Raw genomic sequence first — 24,751 nt, 5'->3', positions numbered from 1 at the left:
AATTTAATTATTAGTTATGGCAGACGTGTGCTCAGGGTGTGTGTGCAAGGCCTGGAGTTGGATTTGCTTGGCCTCGCACAAACCCCGGCTGCCTGTGTACCGTATCCCACAGCTTTGCAGAACTACCCAAAAGAAGCAGGGCAATGAACAATTTTATGGTAACTATTTGGGGGCTGTCAGATTTAGGAAAAGGCAATAAATGTTGAATTGCATGGCAACTACTTAGAGCCCACACAGCTCCCCACTGGAATTCAGACATGAGACTCACTCAGCATACGAGCTTCCATGAGAATGCTGAAGTAGACCTCTTAACAGAAGAGAGCTGTGTTCTGGTACCGCTGTGTACACCTCCTGCTCCCACTGTGACACCCACTGCAGTGCAAGGAAGGAAGAGACAGTAGCCTTAACCCTTGTGGTCAGTTTCTCAGGCTCAGGGGCTGTTCCTTGGCAGGTTAAAGCTATGCAGTCTGAGACCAAGAATATTATGCAGCAGCGAAGGCACTGCAGCAAACAACGGGGAAAGGATACCACACAGGTAGGAGACACCTATGTATTTATTTTTATTATAGTTACCTTCTATTTATGGAAAAGTAACTTTGCTTTCCAACTTACAACAATGATACATTTTCTTTTCTTCTTTTTTTGAGACAAAGTCTCACTCTGTTGCCTAGGCTGGAATGCAGCGGCACCATCTTGGCCAGGCTGTTCTCAAACTCTTGGCCTCAAGTGATCCACCTGCCTCGGCCTCCCAATGTGCTGGGATTACAGGTGTGAGTCATTGCACCCAGCCAGATTTTCTGTTTTGATATAAGAAGTTAATTTAAAATAAAAATATTAAGAATACTGGGTAAAAAATTGTGGTAGTTTACCAGAATGATTGGAGTTTGGGAAACACTGATACATTGTCTGATTGGATTGAATATTACTTGGCAAATCTATTGAAGAGGAAAGGATCTTCAGGCAAATTCTGGAGATGGGAGAACAGGCAAAAACAACAAACAGGGCAAGTAGTCTAGTTTGTGGAACACAAAGCCGAGGAGGAGGAATGCAGGAGAAAACGAATCTGTGACCACAGAAAGAAGCAGAAAGTGAGAGGTCAAAGAGAAAATCAAAGGCAGCTTTTTCACACTGTGAAGAACCAAGTAACTCAGGAACCTGGGGCAGCAAGCCTTGAGGCTGCCCAGATACTGACATCCAGCAAGAGGAGGGCTGATTGAGCTAGGGGACCTGGGGGGAAGAGAGTCTGGGTGTTATCTGAGAATGACGGAACAGGCAAGAAAACAATGAAACTGAAATGTGAAGCCATTTTTGTGTGTGTGTAATTGAAAACAAAAAAAAATTACTATTGTTAAGCCGAGGAAAATTTATGAAACATGAGAAAATCCCCATTAGAACAGCCCTTAAGCCCCTAACACACTCCATACTCTAAAATGGCATTCTCTCTAATGCTCCCTTTAGTAGAAAGGAATTGACACATGTTCTTGTATCTCCACCAAGCTATGAGAACAGGTCTCAGTCTTTGTAAGCTGCCAGTTTTCCTTTTCCAGCCTAAGGTCCAAAGTGCAGGGTGCCTCCAAGGGCATTTTCCATGGAGGATAAGGATAGTTTGATTCACCAGGGCTCTGCAATCGCAATTCCTTAGGCTAACATGCAGGCGAGAGTTACCAGGCATTTGTCACAACATGCCAGTATAACCAGCATCTCAGACACACTGGGTTCCTGGGAATCAAAAACTAAAATGACAAGATGTGAGGCAGTGTTGGCCAGGACCCTCCCCGTTGATGTTATCTGTAAATCTCATAAGAAAGCATTGCAGGACGGGCATGGTGGCTCATGCCTGTAATCCCAGCACTTTCGGAGGCCAAGGCAGGTGGATTGCCTGAGGTCAGGAGTTCGAGACCAGCCTGGCCAACATGGTGAAACCCCATCTCTACTAAAAATACAAAAAGTAGTCAAGTGTGGCAGTGCACGCCTGTAATCCAGCTACTCAGGAGGCTGAGGCAGGAGAATCGCCTGAACCTGGGAAACGGAGGTTGCAGTGAGCTGAGATCACACTAGCCTGGGTGACAGAGTGAGACTCCATCTCAAAAAAAAAAAAAAAAAGGAAAAAGGAAAAAGAAAGAAAGCATTGCAATGGAAGGTACAAGTGGGGGATAAGACATTTGGCATACTTGGTCTTTAAGACCCATACCATGTGTTGTCTCTTTCATTAAACAAAAAAAGTTCATAAACTATGTTAAAGAGAACAAAAGGGTGTAGGTGGGGAAAGGGAAAGAATCTTGACCCCAGAGACACAGACACTCTTCAACAGCAAAACTGCTCACTTTGCTTTGATGGAAGAGTCAGATGGGTACTGAAGGAAAACTGTCTAGAAGAGAGAGGAATAAAGCATGTGAAGAGAAAACAAAGAGTGTCTTAAAATTGTGTTTAAAATCTGCAGTGCATGTAAAATGAATGAATGAGTTGAATTTAGTACAAAATGTCATTATCTTCCATGATGAAAATGCACATAAATATCCATTGAGAGGGGAAAAAAATGTGAAAATGTTAATAAAATCTAAAATATCATTAATGTAGCTAGACAGGCTATGCTAAGTACACAACCAGGTCAGGAAGCTGTTGAGGTTAATTCTGTATTATTTAGGGTATAGCTGAGCTACTGTGACAGAGATCTGAGTAAGAGTGGCTTAAAGAATGTAAAAGTTGGTTTCTCTTTCCACATAGCAGTGTTGGGGTGAGCTGGCAGGGGCCAGCTACTCCTCGCAGTCCAATAGGAACTTTTGTTTCTTCTGAGCTGTAGTGGTGCCATCTCCTCAGACCTACCAAGTGACCACTAATTACACCTGCTGTTTTTCTCTTAAGGACTCCTTGTTTAATCCAATATAATCAGGAAGAGTTGTGGGAAATTGTTCATTTCAATACATCTTTGCTGATACTTAAAAAAATAAAATAAAATGCTTTTATATTATCATGTGGTTTAATTATATTTTCATCAAAACATTGGAGCTGCAGATGTAGATAACTGAAAAAATGGAAAACGTCCCCCATGTAGCCTAATTACCAGTCTGTCTAAACGATTAGCTAGATTAGCTTTACTTTCTGTCAAAAAAAAAAAACTGACTTCATTTTATGGTTGAAATAAGCAGCTAACACATTTTGAGGAATAGTATTAAAACCACTGAAAAATAAATAATGCAACAACTTTTATAATAGCAGTCAAGTCCAGATTAAAATGATGTTGTGCTAATATTATTAAACTTTTCATTATGTAAGTCTTTCTCATTTATTCATGAAATATATGTAGCTAATCCCAGCACTTTGGGAGGCCAAGGCAGGCAGATCATTTGAGGTCAGGAATTCAAGACCAGCCTCACGATGAAACTCCATCTCTACTGAAAATACAAAAATTAGCCACGTCGGGTGGTGCGTGCCTGTAATCCCACCTCCTTGGGAGGCTGAGGCATGAGAATCACTTGAACCCAGGAGACAAAGGTTGCATTGAGACGAGATTGCACCACTGCACTCCAGCCTGGCCAACAGAGAGAGATTCCACTTTAACAACAACAACAACAACAAAAGGAAATATATGTAGCTACAATTTTAAGTTATTCATGAAGGAAGGAGGACGCTAAAAAGAATGGTATTCTTTTGCAACACATGCACGCGTATGTATACTGAATGCTGGTGTTTAGGAATAATTAAAAATCTTGTATCAAATTCACAAATAATTCCATTAGTTTTGTTGGAGATACTGATAGAAACTTTTTCCAGTGTATTTGAGCGTAGACTGCTAAAAATTAATTGGCCTGGTATGTAGTAAAAGCTTTATTTTTGGCTAATATGAATTAGAAGATAGTACTTTAAAAGATGAAATAAATTCAAGATTGTAATTGGAATATTTTATGTGCTTTGATAAATATGTTTTGAGAAATTTCTTGTATAAGACACACCAAATCTAAAATAAATCATGTAAAAAATTACCACAGGTTTTCCTTTTTTGTTTTTTGAGACAGGCTTTCACTCCGTCACCCAGGTAGGTTGGAGTGCAGTGGCGTGGTCACGGCTCACTGCCACCTTGATCTCCCTGGGCTCAAGCAATCCTCCCACCCCAGCCTCCCGAGTAGCTGGGACTACAGGCATATGCTACCATGCCCAGCTAATCTTTTTGCATTTTTTGTACAGATGAAGTTTCACCATGTTGCCCAGGCGGGTCTCGAACTCCTGAACCCAAGCAATCCACCCAACTTGGCCTCCCAAAGTGCTGGGATTACAGGTGTGAGCCACTGTACCTGGCCACTGCAGGTTTTATCTATAAAAACCTGAACACTATGGTGGTCTCAGAGGCACACTAGCCTGTGCTGTTTGGTTGTCCAATGGTGATCTTCTAATCGAATAGCTGAAAAGAACTGCCTATGTTTAAATACATTTTTTAAAAGCCATTTTGATGGTTAATATTTCTTGCTGATGCTCTGGGATTTTCTGTTACTAATCTCCCCCATGAGCAATTCATGCGTGTGACAGTAACTGAGGGATAGAAGAGATGAAGCAAGCAAACCCTGATATCACTGCCACTCCTAATCCTGTATAATACATATATCTGATTTCAGAACCATAATACCATTTCGTTGTTCATACTAAGTATGCATAGAGTCTCCTTCTCCTTCCCTCTACAACTATTTACAGAATCTTTCTCCTCTGGTAGCTTGTCTGGCAAAGACTATTAAATAAAGGTTAGCCTAAATCTGCCTCCTGACATATTTTAAGTTCAACCTAAAGGTTTCTCCATACACAGTGAACTGTAACCTCACTGGATATGTAAACAGATTGTAACCTACTTTTGTACTGATCACAAATGAAAGGCAGCCAACTGTTCAAACTCTGTTTACATAAGGCAGACACCAAGCTGTAACCAATCCAGCCATTTCTGCGCCTCACTTTCCTCCCTCAGTCCCCAAGTCCTCTCATGCAGCGGCGCCAGAGCTGCTCTGTACCTGTTCTGATTCAGGGGCTGCCCAAGCCACAAACTGTTCTTTGTTCAACTCAACTCTGTTAAATGTGTCTGAAGTTTTTCTTTTAACAAGACCATGGCGACTGGTTTTCCTATATCTGATATATATCCAAGATATAAATATCTGATAAGATATAAAAGATGTATCTTAAAAGACATACGTAAGATATATAAGATATATTTTATAAGCTATATATCTTATATAAGATATCTCATATTGGTATTTTTATATCTGCCACTGTGGGTTCTTGTAAGTTCCCAGCCACGCAAAAGGATTTGCGAGTATGCCTTGGTGCACTCCCAGGCACTCCATCCATTTTACAACAAGGAAGTCTGCACTGCTGGGAGCTAACTCCTAAAAGACTTAAATCCCACGGGGGCATTCATGGCCAGGGGTCACTGACAAATCGCAACTCCTAGCACCTTAAAAAGAAAGAATAACGGTCTGTCAGTTGCTTAAGGATTGAGTTATTAATGAATGAATCTAAAAAGGAAAAACAATGCTATCTTCTCTGCTGACTCCATCTGAAAGACGAAAATGCCTCAGAACAGTATAATTATTGTGTAGGCTCCAGGGAACCTGAAAGAGCTCAAGGACACAGCGGGAACACTCTGTCTTCTTGTCAAATAATCCAGGGAAGCTGTGGGTGAATCTCTGCAACTTCTGAAAATACATGTTTCTGACTCCATATCACTTAGCTTTCTTTCCTTTCATATGAAGGCTGGAAAGAGCTCATTTCCAGCTTATCTCCACGAACATAGAAGAATCTGGTGTACAGCAGGAAAGAATACCAAGTCAAATGCTCTAATTTAAAACTCAGTTGTCAAGCGTTTCTGTATTACCAACCAGATGGCACAAGGGTTTGCCTGGCCATTTGTATTGCTCAACTATTAACCTTGCCAGTAAGGTGTTCTCTAACCGTTTTAGACTTTTTTTCTTTTTCTTTTTTTTTTTTTTTTTGAGATGGAGTCTCGCTCTGTCGCCCAGGCTGGAGTGCAGTGGCGTGATCTCGGCTCACCACAAACCTCCGCCTCCTGGGTTCAAGCGATTCTCCTGCCTCAGCCTCCTGAGTAGCTGGGACTACAGGTGCCTGCCACCATGTAGGGCTAATTTTTGTATTTTCAGTAGAGATGGGGTTTCACCATGTTGGCCAGGATGTTCTCGATCTCTTGCCCTCGTGATCCGCCCGCCTTATCCTCCCAATGTGCTGGGATTACAGGTGTGAGCCACCACGCCCAGCTGTTTCAGACTTCTTGATTCCTAATGACCTTTCCTTTGCCTCTAATCCACGGGTTCTCAGTGGGGGGTTATTAGAACTTCCATGGAGTTTTAAAAAACTATAGATGTCCAAGTCTTAACCTAGACCTTCACAGTTTGACATTCTAGGATTAGGGCTGAGCATGCATACATTTTAGTAAATATTTACTGAGGATTCTGAAGTGATCTCTTGGTTAAAAATTCCTTCCTAATCTATTCACCACTGAATTTTTTTTTTTTTTTTTTTTTTTTGAGATAGAGTTTCATGCTTGTCGCCCAGGCTGGTAGTGCAATGGCTCCATCTCAGCTCACTGCAATCTCCACCTCTTGGGTTCAAGTGATTCTCCTGCCTCAGCTGCCAAGTAGCTGGGATTACAGGCACGTGACCAAACCCAGTTAATTTTTGTATTTTTAGTAGAGATGGGTTTTCACCACGTTGGCCAGGCTGGTCTTGAACTCCTGACCTCAAGTGATCCACTCGCCTTGGCCTCCCAAAGTACTGGGATTACAGACGTGTGTCACCATGCCCGGGCCATCCATCATTCACTTCTAAATGGTTCATTGTTAATTCTCCATCTTATGTTCACCCTCTACCCAATAAGCCAGACTCTCATTCTCTAAGGGAGGCAAATGCTAATCCAATGACTGTTTAATTCTCATGGAACCTTTAAGTGAGGAATTTTGTTTGTAGTTAACCAAAGTAATCGTTAGTTTTTGAAATAACAAAAGTAGGGATTCTTTTTTCTTTTATAAATTAAGTTTAATTTAGAAACTTATAAACTTTTTAATTTTTGAGCATCCAGATTCAGAAATAAAAATAATGCCTAAAATGAGAGTATAAACATGTTTATTGTTTCTCAGAGTTTACTTCCTTTCTTCATTTATTAGCAGATAGAAAGTACTGATCTGCTCTCTTGCTGAAGGTTGTAAAGAAATTAAAAGTTTAGGTAGATGAGTTACCCACACCCATCCTAAAACACCACAGATCCCCCTAATAGCCTCAAAGTAAGCACAACTTTCTGGCTTTTCTATAGAGTTTATGGCTGGGATATAGCACCTGCTTGAAATAAAATAGAGTCAGAGTTCATCTAAACCACCCCAAAAGTGTTTGGCATTAAACTCAAGGATTCAAATATTTCAGGAATCTAGAAACTACCAACTACTTAATAATGAAGCAAATTAAGTGAAATTCATAAAGGTTGAAGGTTCTAAATGGCCCAGTGTAGGAAAAAGAGTCAAGCTGTCAGACAGCTTGGAATGGAAATATCACATTTCCAGCTGCGGGTGGAAATCTATAAAAATCTGAGCGAACAGACTGTAGGTAACAGGCATGTTACTGCTTCTCTAGTAATGCTTTAATTGCTGTTTGCAACTGGTTTTGTTTGTTTGGAATCCATTTCCTGATCATTAAGGACTCAGATATAAAAATAATTCCTGCTTTATTCTCTACAAGCTGTCAACAAGATGGAAAAACAGAGGGGGGAATTATAGCCTACAGCAGTATGAGCAAAAAGGAAGAATGAACATTCAGTGGATCAAGATGTGCGAGCGGAAGTGCATGTAGCATCCTGTGGCATGAAGCAGGCCTTCAGACACAGAACCAGACATGGGACTTGTTAGGATATACTCTCGAATCCCAGGGGTGAACACACACTGCACAGTAGCTAAAACATCTAGTTACTCCTACTACCCAAAACATATGTAAAGCTTCCGCAGAGAAAGAACTCACCTCCACTGCTGCTGAGAATCAGTCCTTTCCTACGATAACTCTGGCTTCTCCTTAAAAGGTCATAAAACGAGAGGCATAATGAAGTCCTGATTGGAGGGCTAGAAGGATGCTGGTTTCTGACTTGCCTTGTGATGAATCACTACTACAGAAACCTGCTTATTTAAAAACAGAGCACGTTCATATGGTCATCTCTTGAGAACCTGTACTAATAAGCTCCAACAAAAAGCATGGGAACCTGGAATCAATAAATAATCCTAAAAACCTCATTTAACCTAGTGACTGCATCCTTCCCTCTGGCAATTAAACTGACTTCCATGTTTCCTTAGGTCTCTACTCTGGAGGATAACAGAAGCAGCAAAAATCACTAACTGAGTTGACCATCCAGCCCTAAACAATGAAGAGATGACCATAAACTCTATTTTAAAAATGGTAAGTGCCAAAAGATCTTTTTGATAGTCTTTTTAATCCCTGGCAGTTCCATCTCACAATTAATTAAATTCATTTGAAGACACAATAGTAATCTTTGGATAAGCATGAAAATAAAACATTAGAATCCCAAATATACTCCCCTAGGGGCAATCACATAGGCATATTAGAGAGAAATGAAATTTTTTACAAATAGCAAACCTTTATTTACCAATTTGTGGATTTCCCCCCCCCCCAGTCTTAAATCTTGGATATTTTGTATTTTCACATTTTTCACTTTCCTTCTGTCCCTAGATCCTCCTAATTTCCTAATACTCAAGTAATTTGTTCCGTTTAATCAAAGAAATCAACCTGATATTTCATTACATTTAGCTAAAAACTCAGAAATAAACCTATTTATGAAGCGCACTATGTCATATACTGTAGAAACTTCATTTTAGCCGTGTTATATTGCTGGCAATTACTGAACTACAAAAGGCTTTTTTTCCCCCCTCTCTCTCCCAACTTAATAGAACCTGTCAAAGTTTCCAGGAAACCAACTGTGACTTCTGCTTTTATTGCGTTCTGATGGGATCAGTGATTACAGAACCTCAGCGTCACAGATCGCTCTCTCCATAGAGTGCGGAGGAGAACGCGGTGTAATCCAGGGCGCCAGGCACACTGCCTGGGCCCGAGTAGGCGGGCATCCTCTTGATGCAGTACTGGGCCTGATCCGGGGGCAGCTCCCGACGCAGCTCCTCCGCCAGGATGTATGGCTGGAAAAAATATACGCACGTGTTTGCAGTCAGTTGTAGAAAACACCACAACATAAATAGTCTTAATACTTACATATTTCTTGCATCTGTTTAATTTTTCAAAAGGACTAAAGAATAGGGAGTCTATTGGCATAGTAGTACCAGACAACCACCAGAAAGCCATGTTGTACTTGGAGTGTATCTAGAAGCTGGCCTGGCCAGCAGGAAGGGTAACATGCTTCATAAAGGCAAATGGAGCATTACTAGTAGTTCTCAAACTGAGCCACAATGCAAGGATACACACTATGATCTGCATTTCATACCAGAAAAGATGAAGCTTTTCAAAAAAATGTTCAGCGGGAAATAGGACAATTCCAGCCAAATAGACTGGTTGGTAAAAGTCAAAGTAAATCACAAATATCACATTGTAATTTATATAATTATAGTTTGTATACTATATAATTTATAGTAGAAGTTTCTTAGTGGGGTTAGAGGAGCCATGGTTTATTACCTTCTAAATCAGCTGGGCTCTTTCCCATCCACCCTCACCCCATAGGTAAATGATTCATTTTAAAGAAAACATTATTTTAAAAATAGTTGGTCTTATCTGATTTTTAAGGTAATAAATATGGTTCTGTCAATGTGTTTAACATGCTAACCTCCTTGTGGTAATGTTCATTATCCTCTCAGCCAGAAAACAGGGTAAAATAATCCTGTCCCAAATTGAATTTATACATAGAGATGTTTTTATTGTTTGGGGGGTAAAATACGAAAATTCTGAACTGGCAATTAAACTCCTCCTGAAGGTCTAGGCTACATGTGATGAAAAGCTTGCCAATTTTTTACTGACTGAACAGCTATATTTAACTTTGCTCCATGATTCTGCTGGGCACAAAGTCAGGGTTATTGATCCTTGGGAGAAGGTACCCAGTTTTGTAACATCTAAATTGCACGGTTTCTTCTTTCTGAGTCACAGTCACCAAACTAGAATGTAAAATGGGGGTTGAACCAGTAACACACACACACACACACACGCGTGCACACAAACATAAAAGTACAAACACACTACTGTCCCTTCTATAAAAGTTCAATGCAAGGCCAAGCACAAATGCCAGCAATGGCCTGTTTCCTCTGTGCTGAGCGCCCCATTGTTGTGTATCTACCTGCTGCTTTCTGAAATCAGTGCCAATGTTGTACAAAATACACTGGTACAAAAATGGTTTTTATTTACAACAGTGTTGCCTTTTCTGTTAGAATGACATAGTAGACTCCTGCTAAAGCAGAAGCAAATCTGTGAATGCAGACCTTATCAGAAGCCAGGATCCGGAAGGAGGCGATGACCTGCTCGGCGGTATCCGTGTCGGCCGTCTCTCTAGTCATGAAGTCGATGAAGGATTGGAAGGTGACAGTACCTTGCCCATTGGGATCTACCAGGGTCATGATGCGGGCAAATTCGGCTTCACCCTGGGGCAAAGTGCAAAGAAACATGTACTCGAACGGTACGCAGCTCTCAACAGAGCCGTTCTCATTCTTTCCCTAGTGACACGCCAATTCCTTTATGTCTGAAAACTGAAGTTTGACCTGTGTTTCCCTTCAGTCTTTGGACGAGACTCCCCTTAAGGGTGACTTAGGTTTACTGCTATCAAATAATTTTAAAAGTTGCTGGAGCTTCAAACCAGAAGCTCGTAAATGTCAGAGAATTCTTTCCTCCCTGGGACCCACTGCTGGCCTTCATGGGCCACGGAATGTAATTATGGAAGAGTAGGTCAAAGCGAGAGCTGAACCCTTTTCTCAGATTAGAACTAGGAAAGCAATGCTGCCAAACTGAAGGCAGCTCAGAACATGGCTGTCACGACTGTAGTTTACAGTCCCGAAGAGAATCGAGGCAGGCCAGGTGAAAAATACTCATTAATGGGTAACAGAGAAGTACTGGATATTCTAGGACTATCCCAGCCCACAGGGAAATGTAAGTTTATCTTGGCTGATTTATGACTAAACCTGTTTTACCTTTCAACATATTAGAGCAAAAGGCACTTGAAAAATCATCAGGATGCTACTAAAAGCCACAAGTGTACACTTTAAATGGGTAAACCACAGTACGTGAGTTATATCTCAGTAAAGCTGTTTAAAAAAATCAAAAAGCCTGTGTTCTCATCTCCTTCACTAGAAAAAATCATCTGACCAATTACTGAATAAAAATAAATGCTTTGGTTCCGTCACTTTTTTTTTTTTTTTGACAGAGTTTCACTCTGGTCGCCCAGGCCGGAGTGCAGTGGTACAATCTCAGCTCACTGCAACCTCTGCCTCCCAGGTTCAAGCCATTCTCCTGCCTCAACCTCTTGAGTGGCTGGGACTACAGGTACCCAACACCACGGCTGGCTAATTTTTGTATTTTTAGTAAAGATGAGGTTTCACCATGTTGGTCAGGCTGGTCTCAAATCCCTGACCTCAGGTGATCCACCCGCCTCGGCCTCCCAAAGTGCTGGGATTACAAGCGTGAGCCACTGTGCCAGGCCCCGTGACTTTATTTTTATATAGCAACAGTGAGACCTTCAAAAAATCTTATCCTATATAATGAAAATGAACCAATCCCAAATGCACTACCTTGGTTTGAGCTTGTCATCTTCTATAATAGAAATCCAAACTCAATAAAATATCAAATCTTAGTACACAATTTCAACTTCTGTCTTACCAGGTCATAACCCATGGAAATCAGGCAGGCTCTGAAATCCTCATGATCCATCAGGCCATTCTTCCTCTGTTGGCAAAAACAAAGGACAGAGCAGGTGAGCACAGAGCAAGATGGGCAACTCGACTTGACCAACTGAACAAAGATCTGGTAAGAGAAGCGCTTTGAGCTCTGCCAAGGTCGTAAATGTCACCACTGACTTGCGAGAAGGATGGAGCCAGCACAAGGATGTTACAAACTAGTTTCTTAAAAATCAAAAAGAGGGGAGAGGAGGCTATAGACCAGACAAAAATGAAAGGAGACCACACAAGAAAATAGCAAAAGGAACCAGTTGGGAGCTCACTACTGCCACCTACTGATGACAGAACGTATCGTAAATGTTCTAAGAAATGACGATGCTCTCAATGATCCCAGGTTGTCATCGTTTGTAAAATTCCTGCAGAGATGAGCACATTCCTAGAGCTCCGACACCTAGAAAGCAACTACTCTTAGGCCCTTGGGCCAGGACGCAGTGGCCCCTATGTGTGGCAAGCTCAGCTGCTCCCAAAAATCCAATGAGAGTCTACACAGAGCAGTGTGCAAGAAGGGGTCCACAGGGACAAGTTTTCCCAGCTGAGAAAGGCCAGGTCAGGACAAACTGCGACCCAACTCTACAGAAACAGGGGTGTCAATGCAAAGCCCTGCATGTGACGTGAAGCGCACAGCTGTGCTGAAGATTCCCTGGAGGGTTTTGAAGGGATGGCTAATGTTTCAGCATCAGTACACACTTAAAGAGAAGAACACACTGGTTATTGGCCATATGAATTATTAAATAGAAGGCTATTTTCTGTTGTTTGCGCTTGCCCATGAAACAGCCAGTCCCAAACGCTAATGTCAGAAGTTCTTTTTTTCTATGAATAAGAGACTTTATGTGTCTGTCCTCACACCCATGTACTCTGCCCTCAGTCACCGCTGGATTCCTCAGCAGCATCCTCTTTAGTGATGCTTCCCACCTTGACCCGGTTCTCCTCCACTTTCTCTAATGCTCCTCCTCTGGCTCTTCTGCCTCCCACAAATGTAGTAGTTCCCTAAGATCTGGGCCTTCTCTCTTCTTACTCTCCAGACTCTTGCTGGACAGGGCCATTATACGGCGACTCCTGCAGGCTTCAGCCCGAAACTCTAGACCTGGACTCCTCCTGCTTTTGCAATAGCTGAGTCCCACTTCTCCCATGTCTTCATGGTTTGAACTTTCCATCTCACCCTCTCCCTTAGCCTCCAAATCCTGTTGTTCACCTCTGTCAGATTTGTCTCAATCTCAGATCTACCTCTTTTCTTTTCTTCATTCCCACCGCTCCTATCCCTCAGCCCTGAAGTTCATGTTCCTTCTCTCTCACTTTTCCAAACAGACTCGGGTCTGACCCTCTACTAACTTTCTCATCTTTTCTCCTTCCCCTGTGTCTATCCTTCATCTTAAATGTGCTGTCTGGCACTTTTTTTTTTTTTTTTTTTTTCAGCACAGCTCTGGTCATGTTACACCTATGCTGTAAAACCTTCTCTAATTCTCTGATGCCCACGAAGAATCCCTCCATTCACAGCCTCTGTGCCCCCGCCATGCCTATCTTTACCATTTAATGAAAAGACGAAGTCAAGTGGATCCGTATCCCTGACATGACACCCCTTCCCACTACACAGTAAGCGAACTATTTTCTCCAGAAGACAAAGAATCATGTTTAATTTGAGCAAACTTCTAAACATGGCAAGTTCTGCACTGTACTCCTTGGACTTTTGTTGCAAAAGACTGTGATCACCTTGGATTCAAATCAATGTGCTTTCTTCCTCTAACGCAGCCCCAGTGAATAAGAGTGTCTTTCAATAAGAGATGGTTGTGTGCCAGGATGAAGAGCCATCATTTCCCTCCTTGGAAGAAAAATGACTTGGGCTTTACTGAATGCAGTTAGGTCAAATCAAAGCACATTTCTGCACAATGAAGGTGTGCTGAAACTATAAGAACGTCAATATCCATCTCTGTGTATAATTTTTCACTAATGCCTAGCTCTGAACCCTCTAACAGGCCCAAATCTGACTGGTCTATCTAGCCCAGAGGCATTTTAGGAACCACTGAAGGACATTTGCAAATCATAACAGGGCTCCATACAAAGTAATGGTATATCCCTTTTAGTGATCTTTAAGAATTGGAACATAGCTAGGCGTGGTGGCTCACGCCTGTAATCCCAGCACTTTGGGAGGCTGAGGCAGGTGGATCACCTGAGGTCAGGAGTTCGAGACCAACCTTGCCAACATGGTAAAACCCTGTTTCTACTAAAAATACAAAAAATTAGCTTGGCATGGTGGTGCATGCCTACTTGGGAGACTGAGGCAGGAGAATCGCTTGAACCCGGGAGGTGGAGGCTGCAGTGAACTGAGATCGCACCATTGCACTGTAGCCTGGGTACCCAAAGCACAACTCCATCTCAAAAAAAAAAAAAAAAAAAGGCCAGGTGCGGTGGCTCACGCCTGTAATCCTAGCACTTTGGGAGGCCGAGGTGGGTGGATCACTTGAGGTCAGGAGTTTGAGACCAGCCTGACCAACATGGTGAAACCCTGTCCCTACTAAAAAAAATACAAAAATTAGCTGGCGTGGTGGCGGGTGCCTGTAGTCCCAGCTACTCGGGAGGCTGAGGCAGGAGAATCGCTTGAACACAGGGGGAGGAGGTTGCAGTGAGCCGAGATCGTGCCACTGCACTCCAGCCTGGTGACAGAGCGAGACTCCATCTCATTTAAAAAAAAAAAAAAAAAAAGAATTAGAGTGTAGCCTTAATAGTCACTCACTTTCAGCCACAGGATTAGTAAATAGTGTTTTCTCATAAAGAATTGGTTTTACTCAATATTATTCAAATCAAAATACAAGATAATATTTTAAAAGCAGCACTTATCTTTTTATATGCCTTTACTAAGAAAATTATCACCATTTTGTTGGTGCATGTCCTTAAAACAGATCATGTGTCAATTTTGTTCATTAAAAAAGAAAACTGAGTTGTATATGTTGAAAGAACAGGTTAAATTATGACCAGAGACTTTTCCTAAACAGTTGCTTAGGAAAAGCATAATTTAAGTCTTTACAAAATGACCTAAAGCCAACAGTCAGATTTTGTGAAAAATACTTTGACTTAGAACAAATGAGCTTTGATGTCAACTAGAAATGCATTCTTATTAAGCGATCTGCATGAAACAGCACACAAACCTGGACTTTGTGTCACCTTGAGCAACATCAGAGCTTAGTTTTGGTGGCGATTTTCTTTTGTCATTAACGATCCTGTTTCCCTGTAAATGTTGGGGAGCCTTAAGACTTAACCCGAGAGCACGCATATTATTTCAGATACATTGTTTAATGTCCCCAGTATCGCCCTTTGAGTAAGTAGAGAGTGGTACCCTGTCAAAGTGGTTGAAGGAGGCTCTGAACTCATTCATCTGCTCCTGGGTGATGCCCTTCGCATCTCTTGTCAGGATCTGAGTCTCCACCTCATTGATGGTTCTGGCGATGGTTGTCAGCAGCAGCTCCCATCCAACACGAATGTGCTATTGAGGGAAAAGGGGAAAGATCAGTTCCAGGTCTTTCCAGCATGTCAACGCTGCCTCTTACTTTCATAACTGCACAGCTGACTCAGAGGGCTTACTAAGCAAGGCTCAGGCTAGCCTTCCCTGCACTAGAAAAAAAATTCTACTTTGTCATCTGTTGCAAGATTCTGCAGTGAGAAGTACTCACAAGTACTCACCAGCTTTCTAATAGTGGCAGCGGACACTCTGTAGGATAAACTCTACAACCAGGGTTCTACGGTGACAGTGGACACTCTGTAGTATATGCTCTATCACCAGGGTTCTACGGTGACAGTGGACACTCTGTAGTATATACTCTATCACCAGGGTTCTACGGTGACAGCGGACACTCTGTAGGATATGCTCTATCACCAGGGTTCTACGGTGACAGTGGGCACTCTGTAGGATATACTCTATCACCAGGGTTCTACGGTGACAGTGGACACTCTGTAGGATATACTCTACAACCAGGGTTCTACGGTGACAGTGGACACTCTGTAGGATATACTCTATCACCAGGGTTCTACGGTGACAGTGGACACTCTGTAGGATATACTCTACAACCAGGGTTCTACGGTGACAGTGGACAGTCTGTAGGATATACTCTACAACCAGGGTTCTACGGTGACAGTGGACAGTCTGTAGGATATACTCTACAACCAGGGTTCTACGGTGACAGTGGACACTCTGTAGTATATGCTCTATCACCAGGGTTCTACGGTGACAGCGGGCACTCTGTAGTATATACTCTATCACCAGGGTTCTACGGTGACAGTGGACACTCTGTAGTATATACTCTATCACCAGGGTTCTAACGGTGGCAGTGGACACTCTGTAGGATATACTCTATCACCAGGGTTCTACGGTGACAGTGGACACTCTGTAGTATATACTCTATCACCAGGGTTCTACGGTGACAGCGGGCACTCTGTAGTATATACTCTATCACCAGGGTTCTACGGTGACAGCGGGCACTCTGTAGGATATGCTCTATCACCAGGGTTCTACGGTGACAGCGGACACTCTGTAGGATATACTCTATCACCAGGGTTCTACGGTGACAGCGGACACTCTGTAGGATATGCTCTATCACCAGGGTTCTACGGTGACAGCGGACACTCTGTAGGATATGCTCTATCACCAGGGTTCTACGGTGACAGCGGACACTCTGTAGGATATACTCTATCACCAGGGTTCTACGGTGACAGCGGACACTCTGTAGTATATACTCTATCACCAGGGTTCTACGGTGACAGCGGACACTCTGTAGGATATACTCTATCACCAGGGTTCTAACGGTGACAGTGGACACTCTGTAGTATATGCTCTATCACCAGGGTTCTACGGTGACAGCGGACACTCTGTAGTATATACTCTATCACCAGGGTTCTACGGTGACAGTGAACACTCTGTAGTATATACTCTATCACCAGGGTTCTAACGGTGACAGTGGACACTCTGTAGGATATACTCTATCACCAGGGTTCTACGGTGACAGTGGACACTCTGTAGGATATACTCTATCACCAGGGTTCTAACGGTGACAGTGGACACTCTGTAGGATATACTCTATCACCAGGGTTCTACGGTGACAGTGGACACTCTGTAGTATATACTCTATCACCAGGGTTCTACGGTGACAGTGGACACTCTGTAGTATATACTCTATCACCAGGGTTCTACGGTGACAGCGGACACTCTGTAGTATATACTCTATCACCAGGGTTCTACGGTGACAGTGGACACTCTGTAGTATATACTCTATCACCAGGGTTCTAACGGTGACAGTGGACACTCTGTAGGATATGCTCTATCACCAGGGTTCTACGGTGACAGCGGGCACTCTGTAGGATATACTCTATCACCAGGGTTCTACGGTGACAGCGGACACTCTGTAGTATATGCTCTATCACCAGGGTTCTACGGTGACAGTGGACACTCTGTAGTATATACTCTATCACCAGGGTTCTACGGTGACAGTGGACACTCTGTAGTATATACTCTATCACCAGGGTTCTACGGTGACAGTGGACACTCTGTAGGATATGCTCTATCACCAGGGTTCTACGGTGACAGCGGGCACTCTGTAGTATATACTCTATCACCAGGGTTCTACGGTGACAGCGGGCACTCTGTAGGATATGCTCTATCACCAGGGTTCTACGGTGACAGCGGACACTCTGTAGGATATACTCTATCACCAGGGTTCTACGGTGACAGCGGGCACTCTGTAGGATATGCTCTATCACCAGGGTTCTACGGTGACAGCGGACACTCTGTAGTATATGCTCTATCACCAGGGTTCTACGGTGACAGCGGACACTCTGTAGTATATGCTCTATCACCAGGGTTCTACGGTGACAGCGGACACTCTGTAGTATATGCTCTATCACCAGGGTTCTACGGTGACAGCGGACACTCTGTAGGATATGCTCTATCACCAGGGTTCTACGGTGACAGTGGGCACTCTGTAGGATATGCTCTATCACCAGGGTTCTACGGTGACAGTGGACACTCTGTAGGATATACTCTATCACCAGGGTTCTACGGTGACAGTGGGCACTCTGTAGGATATGCTCTATCACCAGGGTTCTAACGGTGACAGTGGACACTCTGTAGGATATGCTCTATCACCAGGGTTCTAACGGTGACAGTGGACACTCTGTAGTATATACTCTATCACCAGGGTTCTACGGTGACAGTGGACACTCTGTAGTATATACTCTATCACCAGGGTTCTAACGGTGACAGTGGACACTCTGTAGGATATACTCTATCACCAGGGTTCTAACGGTGGCAGTGGACACTCTGTAGGATATGCTCTATCACCAGGGTTCTACGGTGACAGTGGACACTCTGTAGGATATGCTCTATCACCAGGGTTCTACGGTGACAGTGAACACTCTGTAGTATATACTCTATCACCAGGGTTCTACGGTGACAGCGGGCACTCTGTAGTATATACTCTATCACCAGGGTTCTAACGGTGACAGTGGACACTCTGTAGGATATACTCTATCACCAGGGTTCTACGGTGACAGTGGACACTCTGTAGGATATACTCTACAACCAGGGTTCTACGGTGACAGTGGACACTCTGTAGTATATACTCTATCACCAGGGTTCTACGGTGACAGTGGACACTCTGTAGTATATACTCTATCACCAGGGTTCTACGGTGGCAGTGGGCACTCTGTAGTATATACTCTATCACCAGGGTTCTAACGGTGGCAGTGGGCACTCTGTAGGATATGCTCTATCACCAGGGTTCTACGGTGACAGTGGACACTCTGTAGGATATGCTCTATCACCAGGGTTCTACGGTGACAGCGGACACTCTGTAGTATATACTCTATCACCAGGGTTCTAACGGTGGCAGTGGACACTCTGTAGGATATGCTCTATCACCAGGGTTCTACGGTGACAGCGGACACTCTGTAGGATATGCTCTATCACCAGGGTTCTACGGTGACAGTGGGCACTCTGTAGTATATGCTCTATCACCAGGGTTCTACGGTGACAGCGGGCACTCTGTAGTATATACTCTATCACCAGGGTTCTACGGTGACAGTGGACACTCTGTAGTATATACTCTATCACCAGGGTTCTAACGGTGGCAGTGGACACTCTGTAGGATATGCTCTATCACCAGGGTTCTACGGTGACAGCGGACACTCTGTAGGATATGCTCTATCACCAGGGTTCTACGGTGACAGTGGGCACTCTGTAGTATATGCTCTATCACCAGGGTTCTACGGTGACAGTGGGCACTCTGTAGTATATACTCTATCACCAGGGTTCTAACGGTGACAGTGGACACTCTGTAGGATATACTCTATCACCAGGGTTCTACGGTGACAGTGGACACTCTGTAGGATATACTCTATCACCAGGGTTCTAACGGTGACAGTGGACACTCTGTAGGATATGCTCTATCACCAGGGTTCTACGGTGACAGTGGACACTCTGTGGTATATACTCTATCACCAGGGTTCTACGGTGACAGTGAACACTCTGTAGTATATACTCTATCACCAGGGTTCTACGGTGACAGTGGACACTCTGTAGTATATACTCTATCACCAGGGTTCTAACGGTGACAGTGGACACTCTGTAGGATATACTCTATCACCAGGGTTCTACGGTGACAGTGGACACTCTGTAGTATATACTCTATCACCAGGGTTCTACGGTGACAGTGGACACTCTGTAGTATATACTCTATCACCAGGGTTCTAACGGTGACAGCGGGCACTCTGTAGTATATACTCTATCACCAGGGTTCTAAATGTGACAGTGGACACTCTGTAGTATATACTCTATCACCAGGGTTCTATGGTGACAGTGGACACTCTGTAGGATATGCTCTATCACCAGGGTTCTATGGTGACAGTGGACACTCTGTAGGATATGCTCTATCACCAGGGTTCTATGGTGACAGTGGACACTCTGTAGGATATGCTCTATCACCAGGGTTCTACGGTGGCAGCGGGCACTCTGTAGTATATACTCTATCACCAGGGTTCTAACGGTGGCAGCGGGCACTCTGTAGGATATGCTCTATTACCATGGTTCTAACAGTGACAGAAGGCACTCTGTAGGATATACTCTTGTCACTAAAAACATTTTCCCATTTACCAAGTAGCAGGATGAGCCCTGAGTTATACCTCCGGGCTTCCCAGAGAGATCAGTTTGGGCCTAACTGGTGGAAATGCAACAGTCCAGCTTCTGGCACTCACCTTGAAGAAGTGCAGCGAATTTATGGTGGTGATAATAATAATGATAATGTCACTGTCAGGAATATCATATAGTTCTCGATAGAGCTCATGAAGCATTTCCACAAATAGTGACTGGAAAGGCTTAAAGATCCCTAACTTTCATACTTGTAGGTCTTAGCAGGAACAAAGAAGGACAAGTGCATGAAGAAAGCACCCTGAGGAGGTGGCGTGGTCCCCGTGACAAGCGAGCGACGCACGCGTGCCTGGCTGCCGTACCTCCATCGTGTAGTTCGTGTGCTTGTTGTCAAAGACAAGGGCCTCCTGGATGAGCTGATGGTCTCCCTCCAGCTTGTCGATGTTGTTCTTGTAGTTGATGATGTTGTGCTCGTACTGCTTCAGCTGATTCATCTGGTCCTCCAGGGCTCCTGTGATCTGGATGGAGCTCCGGGCAATCTCCTGAGGGAGGCGAGTGAGCAAGCAGACAGAAAGAAAGTGAAGTGCCCTCTAAGGTAGCTCGGTGCGAGGCGTCGTTCCAGACCCTGCATTGGATGCTGGACCAGCGTCAGGCAGCGGCCGGTGTCACACGGCTCACTTTTCTCAGTGAGCATCACAGAACAAAACAAGGTCTAGTTCTAGTCTGTCTAGAGAATGGGAAAAAAGTCAACCAAGATCCAAAACAGAGAGGCAAGAGGGGTTAGAGCTGAGTCCTGTTGGCTTCTTGCCACGGGAGGGAAATGCCGTCGGGCAGAGCCGCCCTGCACTGGAGGAGGCTGGGGGTGGGCTGCAAGGGTGGAGCTGCCAGACAGATTTAAGACCCACAAGAGGCTTCCTCCATCAGAATTTCTTATATTTTTAGATGGTCTCCCCTTAAAGAAAAAAGTCAGTATTTTAACACCAAAAGGGTGGTGGGGCAAGAAATACGTGGGTCAATAAATGTCTCCTGGCTGTTCTTGATGATCAAAGGACAACAGTGTTATTTAAAGACCACTGTCCCTCAAATGTTCTGAAAATGCAAAGCATTTGTGGGCCTTCACGTGTCGTCCTTGTAGGGATAGATGGTTTGAAGTCTAGGCCCTGCAGAGGCCAAAAACTGAGAAAAAGCCCTGTCACCATTTTTAGTGAGAAAATAAACGGAACCCAGCAAAACCCCACTCTCCTTCCTCGAGTGCCCGCTTCCTGCATTCTGTGTTGTGCCCCAGTCTGCACACTGTCCCCAACAGCCAGGGGCTGAAAGATAAAGCTGGGGTGAGAACAGAACGGTGCTCCCACCTGACTGAGTGGGTGGCTGGAAACCACAGCATGTGCGGTGTCACTGCTGCGTGGCTAAGGGACTTATCGCAGGGCTTGTGAACGGTGCCTGGGAGGGCGCTGGCTTACCTCCATCTTGTTCTGGATCCAGGGCCCGATGGCATTGGCTTGCGCAGCAAACTGGCGCCTCAGACGCTCGTTAGCATGCTGGCGAGCCAGCTCCTCCTGCAGGGACTGATCGCGGATGGGCACGAGCTGCTTCACCTGTCAGGGCCCAAGGACAACAAGGGTTAGAGGCCAGCTGTGGTCTCACTGGAACGACCACAGAATGTGCGAATAGTTCAAGGGGTGGGGGTGGGAGTGGAGAAGGAGAAAGGAACAGAGGAGGGTATGGGGGGAAGGAAGAGGGAGGATAGGGAGGAGGAGTCCCTACTCTAGGGACTAGAGGATGAGCTTGATTTAGCTTTGACTGCCATCTAGTGCCACCAAGTGCCTGCTGAAAGACAGGATGAGGTGGAGGGTATTTAACAGCCTGCAGTAGGAGCAGCGACCATTGCCCTCCAGCCAGAGGCTCTGGGCCTGCTGCACAACCAAGTCAGGGCCCGGTCCAGAGTACAGAGGACTTGTGAACTTGGATGAAGGGAACACTGACATGTCTACATTCACCATCTCAAATTAAAATTTAGCACTCCCTTTGTTCATGAATGATGTGGACAGCAAATCTGCAGCAGTATTTAGCAGTCCCTGTGATCTTATCACAACAGAAATCACAGACACTCTATACTAACGTTAACAGTTATGCCTGCTTCTTGCAATAAGTATCACGTACACTCAGCACTACTCTAAAATTATTGGACCTGCTGTTAGATCTTGGTTTGAAATGTGTTCATAAAGAAGCACATACATTACAATAACTTCAGAGATATTTGAATAACTACATTTCAATATAATTTGTTTCCTTTGTAATATTAAATATTTTTATAAATTTACAAACATTATTATCAGATTATTACCCACAGGCTTCCCCAGACTGCCAGAGGGGTTCATGACACCAAAATGTGAAGAGCCCACGCTGGGTTCATGAGTTCGATTCTTATACCATGCTGGCCCACAGAAGAGTATACACCTGGTCTGCCTGCTTCTGTTCCATTTGTGAGTTACGTTTTAATGCTATGCCTCCATTCTCTTTCAATAAATGGAAAAGAAAAAAGCTACTTCAAAAATCTCTTTGTGTCATCTGTAAAACTGCTACTAAAAGCATTATTATTGTCTTTTTTTTTAAAAAACAAAAATCCATTTGCTTTATAACTTACTGATGATAGAAAAGTTTGTCTCACTTTAAAAAATGATACATTTCTGCCTGGGCGTGGTGGCTCACATCCGTAATCCCAGCATTTTGGGAGGCCGAGGCGGGTGGATCACCTGAGGTCAGGAGTTTGAGACCAGCCTGGCCAACATAGTGAAACTCTGTCTCTATCAAAAATATAAAAAATTAGCTAGGCATGGTGGCGGGCGCCTGTAATCCCAGCTACTACGGAGGCTGAGACAGGAAAATCGCTTGATGCCAGGAGGCAGAGGTTGCAATGAGCTGAGATTGTACCTCTGCATTCTAGCCTGGGCGACAGAGCGAGACTCTGTCCAAAAAAATGAACATAATAAAAGTGAAAAATAGAAAATGATATATTTCCTTCTTTTCCCCCCTACGAAAACTACTTAACTCAGTTTGTTTCCTTTCTGTTTTTGGGTGTTTGTTAGGAAGACCAGAGCTAAATTTAAAGCTCAGATGGGCTCTCAGATGAATACTCTCGTCTTCCTCATACCTGTTTTTGTCTTTTGCACTGTTTGTAACTAACTTGCTGCACATGTGTTTTTATAGTAAAGGCCACTTCAGACCCACGTGGTGGACTTATTCCTCAAAAACTATGATTGGCATACTGAGATGACTGACTGTGCTATAATTTCAACCATGAAAAGAAATGTCTCAATCTTAAAAATGAGGCTAAAGGGCTCAAATTATTCCATTTGGACCATAATTACATTTGTCGATAACTGTCCCAAATTTAAAAGGCAGCAAGTTAGTAAGAATACTTTCATTCCCAAGATGTAGTTTTCTAAGCAATTTTTCTGCATTTAAAATTCACACACATCTGGGACATGTCTATATCATATTCTAAAAAATTATTTTAAAAAGTACTGTAAGTACTTGTAAGCAAGTTTTGAACCAGATTTCCAGTTGGGGCTTTAAAAGCCATTTCCTTTATGGCATTAGGGTCATAACCTATAGCGGTTGCGTCAACATTTGTAAGATGTTCCTTAAGTAAAATAATCTCTGCTTTCTTTCCCCACAAACTGCAGAAGCTGCTGCAGGGTCCTTAAGAGTTTATCACATTTGGCCTGCGAAATCTGGGATAAAGGAAAATCCCGATCGTGACGCAAAATGAGGCTGTCACCCTAAGTCCCCGAGGCGTTAACTTCCTCCTTCAACTTCAGCTTCGAGAATGCCGCCTGGTCCCACACCAGGCCCTCAGCCACCCACCTTGTCCCACTTGGTCCGGAGCTCATCCATGGTGACAGTGCTGTACGGGTTGCTCGAGCTGATTCTGATACTGTAGCTCTGAATCACCTTCTCCACCTCATTCTGGATGGCCATGATGGACTGCCGCTCTCCGTCCGCCTCGGGCAGCGTGGCCTTGAACTGCTCATGCGCAGTGATCAAACTCTACACCCGAGACACAAGTGGAGAAAAACAGTGTGGCTTGAGTGTTAATTTCATAGGCTTTGATATTCCTTTCTGCACACAAGTAAATGCCTTGTTAATTGCAAGAACCTCTGGAGAAAAACACATTCTGAATGCTTTAGAAAAAACTCTTTAGGTACACAGAAGTCAAGTTCCTGGAAAATGGAAAAAGGGTATCACGACGACTATTAATTTGATTGATGGCTACTCACCCAGAGTCTTTAAAAATCTTTTTTTTTTTTTAATCAGTTTTCCTTTCACTGTTTTCGATCACCAGCTATTGTTTAGGTCTTTCTTATTTTCTGCTGACGAGCAGAACTTAACTTAGTGGCACTTCCTTTTTTTTTTTTTTTTTTTTTTTTTTTGAGACAGGGTCTCGCTAGGTCACTCAGGCTGGAGTGCAGTGGCGCAATCATGGCTCACTGTAGCCTTGAACACTTGGGCTCAAGTAATCCTCCTGCCTCAGTCTCCTGAGTAGCTGGGACTATAGGGTATACATCACCATGCCTGGCTAATTTTTTTCTTTTTATTTTTTGTGGAGACGGGGTCTCATTATGTTGCCCAGGTTGGTCTCAAACTCCTGGTCTCAAGTGATCCTCCCCGCCTGGGCCTCCCAAAGTGTTGGGATTAT

The 24,751-nt window shown here is 43.8% G+C and overlaps 1 protein-coding gene across 4 annotated transcripts in view; it reads right to left on the bottom strand.

Annotated features, from left to right (window-relative positions):
* Positions 1-8,439: 8,439 nt before the first annotated feature.
* The window catches only part of ACTN2 (actinin alpha 2), a 79,151-nt gene continuing 62,839 nt past the window's right edge, over positions 8,440-24,751 (bottom strand). For all 4 annotated transcript variants that reach the window (XM_007989887.3, XM_007989885.3, XM_073011859.1 and 1 more), the window contains 7 exons: positions 23,920-24,102; positions 21,513-21,647; positions 20,412-20,591; positions 15,253-15,399; positions 11,848-11,913; positions 10,461-10,619; positions 8,440-9,176 (listed from right to left, as the gene is read on the bottom strand). In XM_007989887.3, coding sequence (XP_007988078.1) covers positions 9,018-9,176; positions 10,461-10,619; positions 11,848-11,913; positions 15,253-15,399; positions 20,412-20,591; positions 21,513-21,647; positions 23,920-24,102 — 1,029 coding nt within the window. In that variant the 3' untranslated portion in view covers positions 8,440-9,017. The remainder of the gene's footprint in view (positions 9,177-10,460; positions 10,620-11,847; positions 11,914-15,252; positions 15,400-20,411; positions 20,592-21,512; positions 21,648-23,919; positions 24,103-24,751) is intronic.

The sequence above is a fragment of the Chlorocebus sabaeus genome, chromosome 25 (genome assembly GCF_047675955.1).
Source record: "Chlorocebus sabaeus isolate Y175 chromosome 25, mChlSab1.0.hap1, whole genome shotgun sequence".
Lineage (NCBI taxonomy): Eukaryota > Metazoa > Chordata > Mammalia > Primates > Cercopithecidae > Chlorocebus > Chlorocebus sabaeus.
The sequence above is the reverse complement of the archived record's forward strand: the minus strand, read 5'-3'. Positions and strand labels throughout refer to the sequence as shown.